The sequence below is a fragment of the Ostrinia nubilalis genome, chromosome 11, assembly GCF_963855985.1.
Source record: "Ostrinia nubilalis chromosome 11, ilOstNubi1.1, whole genome shotgun sequence".
NCBI classification, from domain to species: Eukaryota; Metazoa; Arthropoda; class Insecta; order Lepidoptera; family Crambidae; genus Ostrinia; species Ostrinia nubilalis.
The window spans coordinates 1,910,315-1,930,384 of NC_087098.1; the positions used below are offsets into that span (position 1 = coordinate 1,910,315).

The 20,070-nt window shown below is 43.3% G+C and overlaps 1 protein-coding gene across 1 annotated transcript; it reads left to right on the plus strand.

Annotated features, from left to right (window-relative positions):
* Positions 1 to 1,809: 1,809 nt before the first annotated feature.
* Positions 1,810 to 19,922, plus strand: LOC135076067 (kinesin-like protein KIF20B). The gene is made up of 14 exons (XM_063970524.1): positions 1,810 to 2,199; positions 2,343 to 2,597; positions 2,934 to 3,062; positions 3,807 to 3,923; positions 4,267 to 4,417; positions 4,800 to 4,992; positions 7,895 to 8,043; positions 13,458 to 13,584; positions 15,487 to 15,631; positions 15,876 to 15,971; positions 16,136 to 16,171; positions 16,259 to 16,343; positions 16,592 to 18,800; positions 19,335 to 19,922. Exons 1-14 carry the CDS (start codon positions 1,846 to 1,848, stop codon positions 19,474 to 19,476), a joined length of 4,188 nt encoding a protein of 1,395 aa, XP_063826594.1. The 5' UTR covers positions 1,810 to 1,845; the 3' UTR covers positions 19,477 to 19,922.
* The last annotated feature ends 148 nt before the right edge of the window (positions 19,923 to 20,070 follow it).

Below are 20,070 nucleotides of genomic sequence, written 5' to 3' on the forward strand. Positions count from 1 at the left end.
TATTGAAAAACGGTTAAATATTATCAGGTTTTATTTAGATTTTGTGTGCATGTGTGCGTGCCTTGTCTGCAGTGCTCATCTGCTTAGTCTCAGATCTAATCCAAGATGGCGTCCTTTTGTAGCTGCCTATTTGCTTTGTCTCAGATCTGGGCATAGCAAGTATACGCCTGTATGCTTTGGCGCAGATCTGTGCATGTATATAGGATGTTCATTTAGGAAATAAGACACGGAACAGCAGAATTAAATCCTTTATTTTTATTAATTTTTAATAAAGATTTATAAATAAAACCATTCAGTAAATTATATAATCAATATTTATTGTTATATATCACGAAATAATATTTATAAAGTATTACAACGGGGCTGGTAGCCGTTGAGGAGTGCCCTCGTGAGAAGACAATCCTGGCTGCAGCAGCAGGTCATGACACGAATCAAGACCCACTGTCTATACAGAATGCATACTATAAACTTTTACGACGGAGCTGTTCGCCGTTGAGGAGTGCCCTCGTGCGAAGACAATCCTGGCTGCAGCAGCAGGTCATGACACGAATCAATACCCACTGTCTATACAGAATGCATACTATAAACTTTTACGACGGAGCTGTTCGCCGTTGAGGAGTGCCCTCGTGCGAAGACAATCCTGGCTGCAGCAGCAGGTCATGACACGAATCAATACCCACTGTCTATACAGAATGCATACTATAAACTTTTACGACGGAGCTGTTCGCCGTTGAGGAGTGCCCTCGTGCGAAGACAATCCTGGCTGCAGCAGCAGGTCATGACACGAATCAATACCCACTGTCTATACAGAATGCATACTATAAACTTTTACGACGGAGCTGTTCGCCGTTGAGGAGTGCCCTCGTGCGAAGACAATCCTGGCTGCAGCAGCAGGTCATGACACGAATCAATACCCACTGTCTATACAGAATGCATACTATAAACTTTTACGACGGAGCTGTTCGCCGTTGAGGAGTGCCCTCGTGCGAAGACAATCCTGGCTGCAGCAGCAGGTCATGACACGAATCAAGTCCCACTGTCTATACAGAAAGCATATATAAAGTTTTTACGAACAAGTCAAGGATAAATCATATTTATTTATTATTTGAATTATAAGACCATACTGTATATCCCTAACGGTTCGTCTCAATAAGTCGTGTGTATACGAGAAAAAATGGCGGACTTCGTTTCTATGTGTGCGTGTAATTCAATACCAGTTTGATAAAAAATAACGATTTTTGACAATATTAGCTACTTTTTGCAAAGAAAACTAGTGTAAATTACAATTATAATAAATACTCCTTCAAAAGTATAAAAGCATTTCGAATATTATGTTAAAAATACGCGTAAAACACTGAGAAAATTATCGTACCTTTACATGTCCTAAGGGATACTAATTTTTTTTTCGTCTTTTTCATAATTATTTTAGAGAAAATCTTGGGAGATTTTTAAGTTATTGGTTCGAAATAACGTAAAGAATTACAAAAAGTAACATTTACTTACCATTCTTATAGATTTCGCACAAATATCTTCGTTTTTTTCGGAGCACTAAAATCACACGTCGCCGTACTAGCTTTGCAATTTGAACATCATTTTTTTACTGAATGACAGTTTCAATTTGAACGGGTGAATGTTGTTTATGGTTGACTATTTTATTGGGAACCGAAAACAAGGAATAAAACACGTAAGTTATTTGGAATAAGAGTTATATTAACGCAAAAGATGACCAAAGTAGTCTTGTCTTAGATCTGAGACATAGCAGTTGACGGGGGTTGCACAGATCTGAGACAAAGCATAGGAGAGGTTAATGATTATCTGCTAGTTTTGCTGTGATAGTTCGTTAAAATGTTAGCGCAACGCTTTTCCGACAATGATCAGTCGAAAAGAGATATACCGTCGTTTATTGAACCTATGCCTCCGTTGATTTCGAATCCTTTCATGAGACCCCGGCCTCAGAAAGGCACCAATTTGTTGGAACTATTTGAGGAGGATTCGGAGAGTGAAGAGCCTGAGTTAGTGCAAGTATACCTGCGGTTGAAGCCCTACCATTCGCCAAGTAACTTGTATGAAATAAGATCGGATCGGTGTCTGATAACATCAGTGGATACTGCCACAGCGGGTCATGGGCGGCGCACCCAGCACAATGTGTCTAAAATGTACACCTTCTCGCACATATTTGGACCAGAAGCGACACAAAAGGTAGCCTAATGAGTCTGACTTTTTTAAGTATAGTCATTCTTCCTTCCCTTCAGGAAAGCAGTAATTTTTCTTATCACTAATTACATCATTAAGCCATGTAACAATCTTATTATGTTCTAATATTACCATTTTATTACTTACAGGAAGTATTTGAAAATGTGGTCAAAGACAACCTGAAGAAACTACCAGAAGGTCACAACTTCACCTTGTTAACTTATGGGGCATCAGGCTCTGGCAAAACTTACACCCTGATGGGGACAGTAGCGTCTCCTGGGCTGGTGCCAAGGTCCTTGGAGTATGTGTTTAGAGTGGTGGACGCTGCACAGCAACCGCTGTACAAACCTGCTGATGGGGGCTCTGAAAAACTGTGCATTGCTGAACAAGATTATGAATTACAGGTAATAAGAACTTATAATCAGATTGAAGTTGTGTACATTCTGCTTCTTCTTCTTCTTTTCGTGTCGACTACAAACCTACACAGTGTCAGCCCAAGACTCCGCATTCTACATTCTGCTCATAATATGAGATACAATCTTATTTGTTTTTAAAAAGCATCTAAAGGTTAATTTGTATGTAAGATAAGAAGTCTTCCACTTAAGAACTTTACAAAATAATTACAAGAATAATGTCTATCAAAATAATACTAAAATTGATCAGTTAAAAATGATAATATGCATGTTCATTTCACATGAAGGCTGTTTTCTATTATTTAAAAGCATTTCATCTTTTTCTAGTGGGTGAAGAGACTGCGTCATGTGTCTGCTCCCCTGAGAGACAAATATCGCAGGATGAGTGCAGGGCTCTGCAGTGACTTTACCATGAGCACCATGGACCTATCCAATAGGACTAGGCATTATGTTTGGGTAAGTCAAAGGGGGGGTCGGGAAGCTTCGCGAAATTCTCACGTCCGAAATACCGCAGTGTCTCAAGTCAAAAGTATTTGACCAGTGTGTGTTGCCAGTGATGGTGTATGGCTCTGAGACGTGGTCGCTTACTATGGGCCTCATAAGAAGGCTCAAGGTCACCCAAAGAGCGATGGAGTGTGCTATGCGCGGAGTTTCCCTGCGTGATCGAATCAGAAAATGAGGAGATCCGTAGGAGAACCAGAGTGACTGACATAGCCCGCAGAATCGCTAAAATCAAGTGGCAGTGGGCGGGGCACATAGCTCGAAGAGCTGATGGCCGCTGGGGCAGGAAAGTTCTTGAGTGGCGACCACGAGCTGGAAGACGTAGCGTGGGCAGGCCTCCCACTAGGTGGACCGACGATCTGGTGAAGGTCGCGGGAAGTACCTGGATGCAAGCGGCGCAGGACCGGTCTTTGTGGAAATCCTTGGGGGAGGCCTTTGTCCAGCAGTGGACGTCTTTCGGCTGAAACGACGAAGTCAAAGGAACCTTATACTTATGCCCGATTTGACCAAACTTTTATCTGAGAATAACTCCTGGTTACATAACTGATGCATTGACAGTTTCAGTATGGGAAAATGTCGAATAACTGATGATTTATTCTAAGATTAATATTTACTCTTGTTTGGTCGAAACCACCCTTAATAAATATAATTTCAGTAAATAAAAATGAATAAAATTCAAATTAAACTTGCCCTTTTTAGGTGTCCTTTGTGGAGATATACAATGAAGGAATATATGACTTGCTTGCTTCATCTGACAGAAGAAATTCTTCTAAATTACGGATTCGAGAGGATGCTTCAGGAAATGTCTATGTGAAGGTTTGTGCAACTATCATGATCCAATGAGGGCTATCGTTTTAGCGCTCACCAGTTAGCGCCACTGTAGAGTAAGGTCCTGTCACTTGCTAGTAGCGAAGACAGTGGCACCAACTGGTGAGCGCGAAAGTGGTAGGAGGACTATCGCATTTGCACTCATCAAGATGGCGCCACTGTAGAGTAAGGTCCTGTCAATCGCCAGGGGTGCCAACTGTTAAGTATAAAAACGATACCCCTTATTAAACAGTATTTCTTTCTCTTTTGTATCTTTATCCTAAGCTGAAGGGGACAAACAAACTACTAAAGATGAGACTTTATTCTAATATTTTATCATTGTATTCTGCAGGGTATAACACAAGCCTTTGTACGGACTGGTGAAGAGGCCTATGACGTGATGGTGGCTGGAAAACATAATCTACAAGTGGCTGCCACTGGTGTCCATGCGCAGTCTTCAAGATCCCACTGCATCTTCACCATAACTATGCTCACTGAGACAGGTGAGTGAAGGGTAGATCATTAACATAACAAATTCAAATGTGTAGTGTTTGTATTAAAGAATCTAGGTTTATCTAACTAAAAACGTGGGTCAATGTGCTTGCTTTTCAAGCATATAAATTCTGTACCAGAAGTTAAGATTCCAGTCTGTTTCTTGTGATCAGTGCTATGTTGCAAGAAAATCTGTGTTATGTTACCACTTTTAAATTATGTAAACAAATATGGAAAATATTTTATCATTCTTGAGTGTTACTTGGCTACTACAAGTTACGCGGCCTTGCGTGTCGCTTGGGCCGGGACCCCTTTGGGTCTGGCCACCTGCCACCCTATAGTTACGCCACTACGTATCTTCGTAACTGACGTATCTTATTCTTGGCTGTTCAGAGGCGGGCGTGCGAACATCGTGCGTGCGCCTTTGCGACTTAGCGGGCTGCGAACGCGCGCGACGCACGCGCAACACCGGCGCACGCATGGCCGAGTCGCGCGCCATCAACTCGTCGCTGCACGTGCTCGAGCGCTGCCTGCACACGCTGCGCCGCCGCCAGCGCCGCGCGCCCGCCGCTTGCGTGCCCTACAGGTGGGTGTATACACGGGGGACTGTGTGTATACATGGTCGCGCGCCATCAACTCGTCGCTGCACGTGCTCGAGCGCTGCCTGCACACGCTGCGCCGCCGCCAGCGCCGCGCGCCCGCCGCTTGCGTGCCCTACAGGTGGGTGTATACACGGGGGACTGTGTGTATACATGGTCGCGCGCCATCAACTCGTCGCTGCACGTGCTCGAGCGCTGCCTGCACACGCTGCGCCGCCGCCAGCGCCGCGCGCCCGCCGCTTGCGTGCCCTACAGGTGGGTGTATACACGGGGGACTGTGTGTATACATGGTCGCGCGCCATCAACTCGTCGCTGCACGTGCTCGAGCGCTGCCTGCACACGCTGCGCCGCCGCCAGCGCCGCGCGCCCGCCGCTTGCGTGCCCTACAGGTGGGTGTATACACGGGGGACTGTGTGTATACATGGTCGCGCGCCATCAACTCGTCGCTGCACGTGCTCGAGCGCTGCCTGCACACGCTGCGCCGCCGCCAGCGCCGCGCGCCCGCCGCTTGCGTGCCCTACAGGTGGGTGTATACACGGGGGACTGTGTGTATACATGGTCGCGCGCCATCAACTCGTCGCTGCACGTGCTCGAGCGCTGCCTGCACACGCTGCGCCGCCGCCAGCGCCGCGCGCCCGCCGCTTGCGTGCCCTACAGGTGGGTGTATACACGGGGGACTGTGTGTATACATGGTCGCGCGCCATCAACTCGTCGCTGCACGTGCTCGAGCGCTGCCTGCACACGCTGCGCCGCCGCCAGCGCCGCGCGCCCGCCGCTTGCGTGCCCTACAGGTGGGTGTATACACGGGGGACTGTGTGTATACATGGTCGCGCGCCATCAACTCGTCGCTGCACGTGCTCGAGCGCTGCCTGCACACGCTGCGCCGCCGCCAGCGCCGCGCGCCCGCCGCTTGCGTGCCCTACAGGTGGGTGTATACACGGGGGACTGTGTGTATACATGGTCGCGCGCCATCAACTCGTCGCTGCACGTGCTCGAGCGCTGCCTGCACACGCTGCGCCGCCGCCAGCGCCGCGCGCCCGCCGCTTGCGTGCCCTACAGGTGGGTGTATACACGGGGGACTGTGTGTATACATGGTCGCGCGCCATCAACTCGTCGCTGCACGTGCTCGAGCGCTGCCTGCACACGCTGCGCCGCCGCCAGCGCCGCGCGCCCGCCGCTTGCGTGCCCTACAGGTGGGTGTATACACGGGGGACTGTGTGTATACATGGTCGCGCGCCATCAACTCGTCGCTGCACGTGCTCGAGCGCTGCCTGCACACGCTGCGCCGCCGCCAGCGCCGCGCGCCCGCCGCTTGCGTGCCCTACAGGTGGGTGTATACACGGGGGACTGTGTGTATACATGGTCGCGCGCCATCAACTCGTCGCTGCACGTGCTCGAGCGCTGCCTGCACACGCTGCGCCGCCGCCAGCGCCGCGCGCCCGCCGCTTGCGTGCCCTACAGGTGGGTGTATACACGGGGGACTGTGTGTATACATGGTCGCGCGCCATCAACTCGTCGCTGCACGTGCTCGAGCGCTGCCTGCACACGCTGCGCCGCCGCCAGCGCCGCGCGCCCGCCGCTTGCGTGCCCTACAGGTGGGTGTATACACGGGGGACTGTGTATACATTGTGTATGGGAAGTGCGCGCCACTGACAAGCTATACGTATGAACGCTTTCCATATTTAGACAACCTTAGCAGCACGACAAATGCACAACAGTCGATGATTTCATACTACTACAACGTACGCTGCTCACTACTTTCAGTCGGCGCCGAATTAGCGGTCTATCTCACTAGGACACCATGGTACTACTACACTTTCTGTTGCCGGCAACAAATAGACGCGAAAATATTATTGAAATCCAATTGTATCTTGTATTGTACGCTATACATATTCTGCGGCTGCGGCTGCGGCTGCGGCTGTTTTATTACATGAAAGCATCCACTACTGACTGCCTCAATTTTAACGTCCTAATTCAAGCGTTCTAACTAGTCGTATCCCTGCAGGAAATCGTAGCTGAATCATCGCTTTTAACGTCCTAATGTACCACTGCTCTAACCGCTCTTGTCTCTACAGGGAGTCGAAGCTAACACGTCGCTTTTAACGTCCTAATGTACCAGCGCTCTAACCGCTCATGTCTCTGCAGGGAATCGAAGCTAACACGTCGCTTTAACGTCCTAATGTACCAGCGCTCTAACCGCTCATGTCTCTGCGGGGAATCGAAGCTAACACATCGCTTTTAACGTCCTAATGTACCAGAACGTCCTAATATTCAAACGCCCTAACTAACAAGGTACCCTAAGATAAAGAGACATGTAAAGCGCCCCATAAGGGCTACCTTTTTTTAATTAACTATATTTTGACGTTCATAAGTGCCACGTGGTCTAAATTGAATAAATATTTTTGATCTTGATTTTTGATTTTGATTTAACTGGTCGTGTCTCTACAGGGAAACAGGACTATTCCCACCTTTCGTTCCCACCACTGCAACTCCTGTGTAGCCAGGATCTACAGCTTGACCGCCACAAAAACCCAACCAATGAAGGTCAAGTTTGTCCCGGGGGAAAGTTAAACTGTCATTGGACCCGCAACGAAATTAATCAGAAGAACATAGGAGGAGTTCGAAATTAAGGTTCGACTTCCCTCCATTGCAAAGCGGATGACAGGTGACAAACAAAGGTTTAAAACCTTCAAGAAAAGATTATGCACCACGGACAATAAATTAAATTAAGGGGGCCTATCTTATGAGCAATTAGCAACTACCTGCCAATAATATTTTTCACAAAATCGCTTAAAAGCACGGAAATTTTTCCTTGTCGCGACAAGATCGGTGTAATAAATTGCGGAAACAGATGTATGTTGTATTGAATTAAGCATGGTGTCTCTACAGGGAGTCGAAGCTGACGCGCCTGCTAGGCGCAGGGTTGTCAGGCGCGCGCGGCGAAGCGGTCAGCATGGTGGTGACGCTCAACCCTGCGCCCGAATACGCGCACGAGACCAAGCACGTGTTACAACTGGCCGCTGTGGCGAGGGACATACGTGAGTGGCCATGACCATGACCATGATCATACTGTAGGGAGGGCCAGCTGACGCTCTGTGAGCATGGTGGTGACGCGCACGTGTTACAACTGGCTGCTGTGGCCCGGGACATACGTGAGTGGCCATGACCATGACCATAACCATACTGTAGGGAGCTGACGCGCTGTGAGCATGGTGGTGACGCTCAACCCTGCGCCTGAGTACGTGCACGAGACCAAGCACGTGTTACAACTGGCCGCTGTGGCGAGGGACATACGTGAGTGGCCATGACCATCGTTCGTTTCAGCCAAATGACGTCCACTGCTGGACAAAGGCCTCCCCCAAGGTTTTCCACAATGAACGGTCCTGCGCTGCCCGCATCCAGGCTCTTCCCGCGACCTTTACCAGATCGTCGGTCTGTTGGAGTTTGGAGCGTAAGAAGGAAAAGACCACGAAGATTACCACGGATTTATTTTAGAACATACAGCACACAGAGACTACATGAGATCGAGTGACTGATCCAGAAGTCTGGAAACCTTACATTGACAGCGGAGTGCCAAATTCAAATATTCAAATATGCTTGCGTTTAACCAAAAAGTTTCTAACTTTCCAACACGGTCCACCTAGTAGGAGGCCTGCCCTCGCTACGTCTTCCAGCCCGTGGTCGCCACTCGAGAACTTTCCTGCTCCAACGGCCATCGTCTCTACGAGCTATGTGCCCCGCCCACTGCCACTTGATTTTAGCAATTCTGCGAGCTATGTCGGTTACTTTGGTTCTCCTGCGGATCTCCTCATTTCTGATTCGATCACGCAGGGTAACTCCGAGCATAGCCCGCTCTATCGCCCTTGACCATGACCATAACATAAACATACTGTAGAGGGAGTCGAAGCAGACGCGTCTGCTAGGCACGCGCTCGAAACAGCACGTGCTGCAGCTGGCTGCTGTGGCGAGGGACATACGTGAGTGGCCATGACCATGACCATAACATAAACATACTGTAGAGGGAGTCGAAGCTGACGCGTCTGCTAGGCACGCGCTCGATACCAACTGGCTGCCGTGGCGAGGGACATACGTGAGTGGCCATGACCATGACCATCGTTCGTTACAGCCAAATGACGTCCACTGCTGGACAAAGGCCTCCCCCAAGGTTTTCCACAATGAACGGTCCTGCGCTGCCCGCATCCAGGCTCTTCCCGCGACCTTTACCAGATCGTCGGTCCACCTAGTAGGAGGCGTGCCCACGCTACGTCTTCCAGCCCGTGGTCGCCACTCGAGAACTTTCCTGCCCCAACGGCCATCGTCTGTACGAGCTATGTGCCCCGCCCACTGCCACTTGATTTTAGCAATTCTGCGAGCTGTCGGTTACTTTGGTTCTCCTGCGGATCTCCTCATTTCTGATTCGATCACGCAGGGTAACTCCGAGCATAGCCCGCTCTATCGCCCTTGACCATGACCATAACATAAACATACTGTAGAGAGAGTCGTAGTAGGGAATTTAGTGCAATGATTTGTATGGAGACCCCTCCACTTTGGTATAGAAGGCTCATTTTTGCACCAGTTGTTCTTTGGGTGCTCCTGAGTAGATTTCCGTCGGTAGACATCGGGAGCCCCCCCTGTGGTAGCAGGGGGAGGGGGGGCAAGTTTTCTTCTGCCGCGCTTCACTTTAAAGCCCATATCTTCAAAACTATGGGTATTAGGGCAAGTGTGGTGTCATTTTCAGATAATTAAAGGATGGCGAATTCATTTCTAGAACAAACTTTTTGCCTTTTCATACAAAAAATAGAAATATTGAGCAAAATTCACAAAAGCCAAAAAGTATTTTTTTAAATAAACGTCGTTTACTTTTAAACCACTGGAGATAATCTAATAAAAAAAATATGTCCTGAAAGCTACATTTATCAGGATTATAAATATATACCATTGTATGGTACTTTTTTCGAAAAAAGTAGGTGAAAAAAATTTTTTTCTTCAGGACACAGCGGGCGAATTTTACTGCGCGTTGGAAAACAATATTTATTTTATCCATGAATTCATACTATTTGGTTCATAAGCAAGTAAAGATTATTATTTTAGAATTTATTTAGAGTTCCTGGCACATAATGCTACCATGATTTGTATTTTTTCTTTAATTAGTTTTGAACTCTATGTGTGAGACATAAGGTTTAAAATAGCTTAAATACATTTTATTATTGAAAATATAAGAAGAAAGCACTAAATAAAGAACTTGAATTTGTCTAAACGTCTAATGATTATTATTATTATTCTATTAACATTCTTATTTCTACATACCTACTATTGTACCAGTGATTTAACGGAATGGTAAGTGTGAGGACAGTGAGGATTGTTATCATAGTACGGGAGATTATTTTTAGCACAAAGGCTACGGCTGTGACCATTATAGTTGTTTTTTCAGACAGCACCAGCTTCTGCACTACTTCTTGCACTTACATCTCACCATTTCCAGGCAAGCTTCGGCAGCTACGGGCAATTGGTCCATGTAGGCTCCATGTTGCTATCGACTCTGGTCTACCCCCAACCAGTCGGGTAAAGGGAAGACTGAGTCGGTTGCTTGCAACTGATCCTATACGCGAACCCCTTGAACCAACTAAATTTTAAATAACTTGAAAAAATCATAAGGACATAATTACTGCCCTTGATATGATATACTGATACAAAACTGCCTAGGTACCAACCTAGGTGCCCACCAGGGCACTTACAGCACTCGTTCATAGTCAAGCATGTAGTAATAGTAAGTAAAACAATACCAGTGGACTAATATGATAAGTGGGAAAAAAACAGTGGATTGAGCTAATAAGTGGACAGATCTTGAACAAGGGACGACTAGAAAAGAGGACCAAAATTCCTACAGAACAGCCTAATCTGTTTTACTGACAGCTCCAAGCCAAGATGGCCTGGCCTTCGGAACGGGATCGGGCGTCTACTGTAAACACTACGAACACAGTGAACGTTTAAGGAGGTTGCTACAGTATTTCAAGCTAAATTCTACGCTATAATAATATGTGTGCACTAAAAACAGGGGTGTAAAAAACGCAATACTTACATCCTGAGCCACAGCCAGGCAGCACTCAAACAAAGCCATCGCCTCAGTGAAGGTTGAGTCTAGAATTATTCTAGATGCAATCTTAAAGATGAACAAACTCTGAAGGCATGACAAAGTGTCCCTGGTGTGAGATACCTGGACATACAAGGATCGAATGCAATGAGAGAGCCGACAGTCTAGCGAGACAATGGTCAGAGACGATACCTATTGGGTCAGAACTGATAGTACCTACCTTTATCTTAAAGCATAGGTACCTCATGGCCATAATATAGCCATATCCAAGAAGCACAGGGCTGAATGGGAAAGCTCCAACGATATAAGCCTCTCCAAATCATTCCTAAAGGGAAATACAGGGTCATGGAGAAAACTTATCAAAGGTAAGCCCAAGCAATTACAGGTACGCAAACTGGGCATTATGGAACCAACCACATGTCCCACAAAATGGGCCTAACAACAGAAGCTCTCGAGCATGTGGAATACATGTGGGGTCCATGAAACACTTAATACTGTAAGGATGGGTCTGCTTGGGTCAGCATATCCGGCATCAGAAGACTATTAGGTGGCTTTCACTCAGACGCTTAATTCACCTAACTAATGGATAGGATTTTTTTGGATGATAGCGAATAAAAAAGGGAGAATAAAGATCCTAATGGGTCGCTGTGGACTACGATTAGGTGTGGCCCTACATAAGATAACCCAGACAGCTTTGTATCAGCATTGGCTACTGGCAGTATATCAAGGGGTTCGCGTATAGGATCAGTTGCAAGCAACCGACTCAGTCTTCCCTTTACCCGACTGGTTGGGGGTGGACCAGAGTCGATAGCAACATGGAGCCTACATGGACCGATTTGCCCGTAGCTGCCGAAGCTTGCCTGGAAATGGTGAGATGTAAGTGCAAGAAGTAGTGCAGAAGCTGGTGCTGTCTAAAAAAACAACTATAATGGTCACAGCCGTAGCCTTTGTGCTAAAAATAATCTCCCGTACTATGATTAATATCAATCCTCACTTTCCCGCACACTTACCATTCCGTTAAATCACTGGTACAATAGTATGTAGAAATAAAAATGTTAATTAGAATAATAATAATAATCATTAGACGTTTAGAAAAATTCAAGTTCTTTATTTAGTGCTTTCTTTTTATGATATTTTCAAAATGTATTTAAACTATTTTAAACCTTATGTCTTACACATAGAGTTCAAAATTGAAGAAAAAATACAAATCATGGTAGCATGATGTGCCAGGAACTCTAAATAAATTCTAAAATAATAATCTTTACTTGCTTATGAACCAAATAGTATGAATTCATGGATAAAATAAATATTTTTTTCCGACGGGCAATAAAATTCGCCCGCTGTGTCCTGAAGAAAAATTTTTTTTTACCTGCTTTTTTCGAAAAAAGTATCATACAATGGTATATCTTTATAATCCTGATAAATGTAGCTTTCAGGACATATTTTTTTTATTAGATTATCTTCAATGGTTTATAAGTAAACGACGTTTATTTAAAAAAATACTTTTTGGTTTTTGTGAATTTTGCTCAATATTTATATTTTTTTGTATGAAAAGGCAAAAAGTTTGTTCTAGAAATGAATTCGCCATCCTTCAATTATCTGAAAATGACACCACACTTGCCCTAATACCCATAGTTTTGAAGATATGGGCCTTGAAGTGAAGCGCGGCAGAAGGAAACTTGCCCCCCCTCCCCCTGCTACCACAGGGGGGGCTCCCGATGTCTACCGACGGAAATCTACTCAGGAGCACCCAAAGAACAACTGGTGCAAAAATGAGCCTTCTATACCAAAGTGGAGAGGTTCTTGCACTAAATTCCCTACTATCGAAGATGAAGCGTTTGTTAAGTAGAAGAAACCATCAGTGTCGCATCGAAATGCTGTTTGGTACTGCTACGTGGAGGGAGGCAGCTACGAAATCATACTTTATAATACCCTGATTGTTATCATTTAAATGAAAATGTGTATATTTTATTTTATCTCAATCAAAATTTTAGCTTCGCTCTACAGGGTGTTTGGTAAATGGGTATATGAGCCGACACTAGCCCATGTTAACATGGGCATATAAATGGTATGGTGAAGTCAGAAATTTGATATCATTTTATTTTTTTAAATTTTCATACAAAATAAATTTTATAAAATCCGATTTGTATGAAAATTAAAATAATTAAAATGAAGATATCAATTTTCTGACTTCACCATACCATTTATATGCCCATGTTAACATGGGCTAGTGTCGGCTCATATACCCATTTACCTAACACCCTGTATAATAAGCAACAGATCTTTATTAAGGTTCATACATAATCACAGTTACAGCCCCTAAGATAGAAGAAGAAATAATAAGTTACTTGTTTTTGTCAGAGGTGAACAACACGATAGCGGAGTCGACTCTCGAGAGTAGTTCGCAGTACGACACCACCATCGGAAGCAGCGCCGAGGTCGTCAAGCTGAGGTCCGACAACGAAAGGCTGCACTTTGAGCTCGTCCAGTAAGTTTACAAGTTTCTTGATTTTCTTCATAACACTGGTCAACACATGTTTTTTTTCCTTCAATTTTTTTTCTGTTATTGGGTATTTCTATGGCCCTAATTATGAAAAAAATACTGGGAGATCGCCAACAGCTTTACTTTTTAAAATATAGAGTTTTATTATTTTGACAAAAAAATAATAAAAAATATACATTGTGCTAATAAAATTTCTATTGAACACTAGCAAATGATATTTTATATGATTTCCTTGAATAGGCAAGTTTGATTAGATCTCGTTGCAAACTCCAGCAATGGTCTGCCATTCATATATGAGCACCACGCCCCTGATAACCTTCTCCCATTGTCAGAAAATTCCAATGAAAACTTTTATCCTGGTCCTCACTAAAATCGCCAACATTTTGTGGAAATCGATGTTAATGCGAGTACATGAAGTGTATTTTTATGCCCATGTTGCACCCTAGCTCTTGCAAGTTGGATAGCATGCTCTCAACAATCTCTTTTTGCTTAGGAAATTACTTATAACCAAAAAAAAACATTTTAAGCTTAGGACTGGACTTCACTCATTGATTTCTTAAAATTACGATCATTCACCAGTTGCCTAATGTGAGTCCCATCAAAAATTACCAGCTTTTAAGTTTTCTGTGCTTAATCCTGAAAAATTGCGTGAAAGAAAATTAAAACATTCGTCACTTTTGTCAAGCGCCTTCACAAACTGTTTCAAGATGCCGAGCTTAATATAAAGTGGTGAAAGTACGGTGATACGGTCTTGGCTAACTAAAGGCACGTTTATAAAATTGTTTGTATCAACTTTAGCTGAATAGCTAAAAGTTGTGTGTGCGGGAAGCCGCACTGGTCAAATTTTTTGTAACCAATTCTATTATTTGTTACGACTATTCTAGATACACATAGATCGGGAATTTTGTGTAGCCCCCTTGTTGGCCTAAAAGATGTTACCTATTCTCAGAACACAAATAACCCATTTGTGGTCTTGATTACTTAATTTCAAATATTATATTAAAGTGTCGATGTTACGCAGTTTTCATCAAGTCCGATAGAGGTTTTCGATGTTTTTCAAATATTGTATTTACCAAAAACATAGCAGAAGCCATCTGGATTAAGCACACAACATCTTCATAACGAAGCAATATCGAAAACACCCTCAAAATATATTTTTTTGTCCAATTAAATCAAAAATCTAAGTAAAAATATGAAATGAGGGTAGATAGCTATAACTTAAAAACAAAAGCTGTTAGAGAAAAACTGTTGCCATATTTAAAAAATATGCGTCAATTTGAGATAGAAACAGAAAAAAAAACACAGGAAACAAACAATTTTATTTTTTTTGTTGACCAGTGTAATCTATACTAATATTATAAAGCTGAAGAGTTTGTTTGTTTGTTTACTTGAACGCGCTAATCTCAGGAACTACTGGTCCGATTTGAAAAAATATTTTTGTGTTGGAAAGCCCATTTATCGCTGAAGGCTTTTGGGCTATATATCATAACGCTAAGACCAATAGGAGCGGAGCACCAATGAAAAATGTTTCGCACCAATGAAAAAATCGGGGATTTTTTCCTTTTGAGAGCTGACGCTGCGTAAACGGTTAAATTTTCGCAAAAATCATGTATTACATGATTGTTCCCCTTCAAAAGTTCTAAAAAAAAGTCCGCGATAGCATATGTCTATCTTTTACTAGTACTATTGGTAATAATTTAAGGGAAACCTGTTATTGGCCATATTGTATGTTAAATTTATGTATGGTAAAATTGTATAAATACGCTGTTGGTTTTCTCAATAAAAAAAAAAAAAAAAAAAAATTTAAGGTTGGCTCACTGTAACCTTTTTAATGCAAACCAAATCTGTTACCCCTTCATTCGCTACTAACACAACCTTTTTTCGCAGGGCGCAGTCCCGCAACAAGGAGTTGCTAGCCGCCATGGAGGAGCGGCAGCAGGAGGCCGCGGCCACCATGCGAGAGCTGGTGGAAGAGGCCAAGGACATGACGCGCCAGTACTACGAGGCGCAGCTCGAAGCGGCAAGGGCTGAGGTAATAATGATACTAAAGCCTGGTCCGTGAGCACGTAGAATTTTGTCCAATGACCCCAAGCTACCCATCCTTATCGCTCGCGCGTAATTATGTTGCTGTCGCGCTCGCACACTCACTGCGACCGCCCGTCGCACAGTCACGACAAAGATGATTAAGACGTCACCAGTTTACGAGCTCAATTCAACAAATATTTCTTGATTTCAAAGCAAATAACTATAAATGTAATTATAAACTCTATTTACAGATGGAAGAGATGATCGAAGAATACGAAAGTCGTCTAAGCAAAACCGCCAAACCCAAGTCTGAATCGGAAACTCCCTTAAAATCTCTACAAAATAAAGTAAGTACCCACTAAAGATGCAAAATAAATATAGGGCCTAACTGACTTTCATAATGTAGGACTGGATTTTACAAAATAATGGGTATCGAAATTTGCCTGGCTTGGATTTTTTTTTGTCACTTTTTGTAATGCTTCAATCACATAATTCTCTTTTCAATTTACAGGTAGCACAACTAATGACAGAGGTGGCAATACTAGAGGTAAGCGTCAAGCAGTTACTTATCACAATGTATTCGTTTTCATTAATGCTTAAAAATATCATTCCTGATTTGAAAATTGTTGTTTAGGAGAAACTGACAGCGGAGCGTCTGGCCCGCGCTCGAGCTGAAGAAGAAGTGCAACATCTTAGAGCTTGCATTGAGGAGAGAGACGGTAAGAACAACTAATGGTCATTATCAGTATTTAGAGAACATAAGATTTACACTAAACGATACTGTATTTGCCTTCACCTTATCTCATTGACGCAAAAAGAAAGAAAAACCATTAATTGAGTTATCCATATAAAGTTGACTGATCAAAGTTGAACCATTTGCTGCATCATATTAAGTTTCTCTGTAATAGTAAAAAGTTTGACGATGACCAAATAACTACTTGATAAATAGATAAATATTTCGTTTCAGAAAAAGCATTTGAAGAAAACGCTTCTGGAAACCGTGAAGACGTCATGCTCCTCTCAGACAGTGACCATGAAAGTGATGAAGAAATAGACGACCCTTGCAATGAATCCCTGGAACCCACCTTTAAGAAAGAGGACATAAACAGATCCAGACTTCTCCTACAAAACACTTTTGACCAGAACAGCATCCACAGCGAAAACAGTTTCAACAACAGTGCACGCAGCAATCGCACGGTTGAAAACGAAGACAGCGTTATAAATAAATCAAGTGGTACGTTAAAAGAGCATGATACCAGTCATGAGAGTACTAAAGAATCTGTATATGCGACAGGCGAAGATGACAGTGGATCCACTAACAAAACAAATGATAATATGCATGATAGTGGAGCAAATGATACTAGAAATGTTAGCGATATGAAACTACCGGTCACCCAAAATGAGAAGCACCGTAATGTATCGGAATATAATCAGACTTACGACAATCGAGAGTCATTAGCGAAAGCTCCAGAAGAACTGGCTCATAAAGAAACAACTGTAAATTCTAATAAAAGCAACGAATACGAATTGTTAAAACCTAAAGAAACTGTTCCAAGAGGAACATATTTCGTTAGATGTAGTGCAGATGTTGATGTATCCATGGAAAATTTGAGCTTAAATGAACCGAATTCACTTACGCGTGGAACGTACTTTGTAAAAGAAGCAGATCGCTTCGTAATTCCCGCTGCTGATACTATAGATGAAGGAATCGCCGAAGATCCTTCCATTGACTCCCCTGTAGATGACCTGAGAAAACCACCATCTAAAGTATCTGAAACATTAGTAACTAAAATAATAAAGTCTATAAAATCTTCCCAGGGAAGTAATACTTCATTGGCACAATTTGAACAGCTAGAAAAGGCTTCAAAAAACTGTGATGTTTCAAAAGTTGATACTAACCTTGTTGGTTCTGTAAATAAACCAAAAGAAAAAAGAAGATATTTTGACGAAAACTCTCCGAAAATTGACGAAGAAAATTTAATACCCGTTCCGAAGCTACTGAAAGAGAAGAAGACTTATTTTGATAATATTGATGTCAACATCGAACCACCTAATGACAATGCTGGCGAAATCAATCATGAGGTCGATAATTTACAATTTGACGTTACCAGATCACCGTCCATAGTCAAAGATGAGGGCACTAATGATTTTAAACCGAGTGCTATAAAGAAATTATTAGGAGAGAGTTTCACAAGACAACCAGAAATAATTTCCTCCGTACAAAAAGTAAAAGTTCTGCATAAGAAACACGAATCTGTTGACTTATTCGAAGGGCTGGATTCCCCTCGGCCAATAGCCAAAACTCCTGAGAAAGTTGACGTGGTAGCACAAGCAAAAAAGTCTATAGACCAGTTAGTTCAAGATCAAAAGTCCGCTAGCAAAGTTACCGCTAATATAAAGCGAGACATAAAGATAGAACGACAATCAATTGCAGAAGAATCAACAGAAATCGATTCTGCTCCTGTTGAAATAAATCCAGTGGAGATAGATATGGCAAAAAATTACGCGGAAGAAAAATCGCCACTTAAAAGCTCTGCAACTGTATCTAAAACATCTGAGAACATTGTTGAACTAGCAACGTCCACAGTAAAAGCACCTAAAAGTACCAAAATGATTCCAGAAGTTGCGCCAGAGTCAAAAGAAGTAAAGAAAGAGGTTCCAAATGAGTCCATCAAAGTTAACAACACTATTGAAGAATTCGACAACTTATACAAAGACATTTCAGCCTCCCGTGCCACTGAATTTGAACTACTCGTCTCCCAAGTGAACACATCATCTAAAGAAGAAAAAGTAGAGCATACTGAGACAGCTGAAGAAATAAAATACAATTTACGCCACAAAAGCACTAAATCTGAAGGCGTAAAGTTCTCTGATAAAATACACAGAGGAGACGAAGAAGTGCTACTAGAAAGCCATGCAAAATGTGAAAGCAAAGCTAAAACTACTAAACGGAGTTTGAGATTACGCAGGCGTAAGAATCAAAGTGACGAAGAACAGATGGACCAAGAAAATAAGCTTAAAGATATAGTTAATCTGCAGAAAGAGTTCTCTGATGTGACAATGGATGTGCCAGCACCCGTGAAGGTGGTTAAGGAAATACAGTCGCCTGAAAAACCTGCGGGGGAAGACGAAAATGTGCCTCCTTTGATGGGGATACAAAGCTGTCCATCTAAAAGGTATGTACTGCAATCAATCAAAAACATGTAAAATAGACCATCTAAGTATCAAACCTTTGAGAATCCCAACTAATATTATAAATGCGAAAGTAACTCTGTCTGTCTGTCTGTCTGTTACGCTTTCCCGCTTAAACCTCGCAACCGATTTTGATGAAATTTGGCATAGAGATAGTTTGAGTCCCGGGAAAGAACATAGGATAGTTTTTATCCCGGTTTTTGAAACAGGGACGCGCGCGATAAAGTTTTTCTGTGACAGACAAAATTCCACGCGGGCGAAGCCGCGGGCGGAAAGCTAGTTTTTAATAATCCATTTTCCTTCTTATCTCACATTCACACACCTAGTGATTCAACAATGGCAGGGTTTCCAGTAGCAAGATGCAGTTGATTTCCCATTTCATATCACTAGCATCTTATGTTTGCAACAGACAAAATTAGTCCATCGTATATGTAGACTGAACCTTATTGTTTGGTCATTCCCTTATTGTGTTGTCCCATTCAATGGACCATTTTAACTTATCACCCTATTATTCACAGTGTAACCAGAAGCCGCCGCAAGTTGTTTACACCTCGAGCAGAGCCGCTAGACGAGTCCATGGGCCAGCCTGGAGATAGCTCGGAACGAGTTTACGTGCCGCGGCCCTCCTACCACCGGGCGCGGGCTCGCCGCAAGCTGTAGATGCCCTTGTCAAGCTCACGACGACCCTTCTAAAGACATTGACTTAGTATGAAGGAGAGGGGCCCTGGGCATTTGATGGTAATGGGGGTGCCCTCTTCCTCCAAAAATATTCACAGTTCAACTTTTTTTGAGAACCGACGGGGGCCCCCTCCATTCTGTCACGAGCTCCAAGTGCCCAGTGACAAAGAGGGCCTGCCGTTTATAGGACCTTGACATGGGAAGGAGATTACAAGCGCAACGATATGCTGCCCCAAGCTGTGAAAATCTTTTTGTTTCTTTTGCTTATTTGTGTCAAAGAGTCGGCGTGAAACTGAAACTTACGACAAAAAATGTACAAAAATTAAAATCTTAATTTAGGCTTATATTGTTTTACGTATATAAACGTTAGAATTATAAATAGGTATTGAATATTAAATAAAAATATTAGTATTAGAGAGCTTTTTTAATTTGTATGTTTTCTTGAACCCACCACCTCGTTTGTATGTCTCCCTAAGCTTGCGAAACCACTTTCGCATAGGAATTAATGACAAAAAGAACAAAAGAAATGTTGCGCATGCGCTGCGAACTACGTGTGCACCACAGGTGTGCACCTTT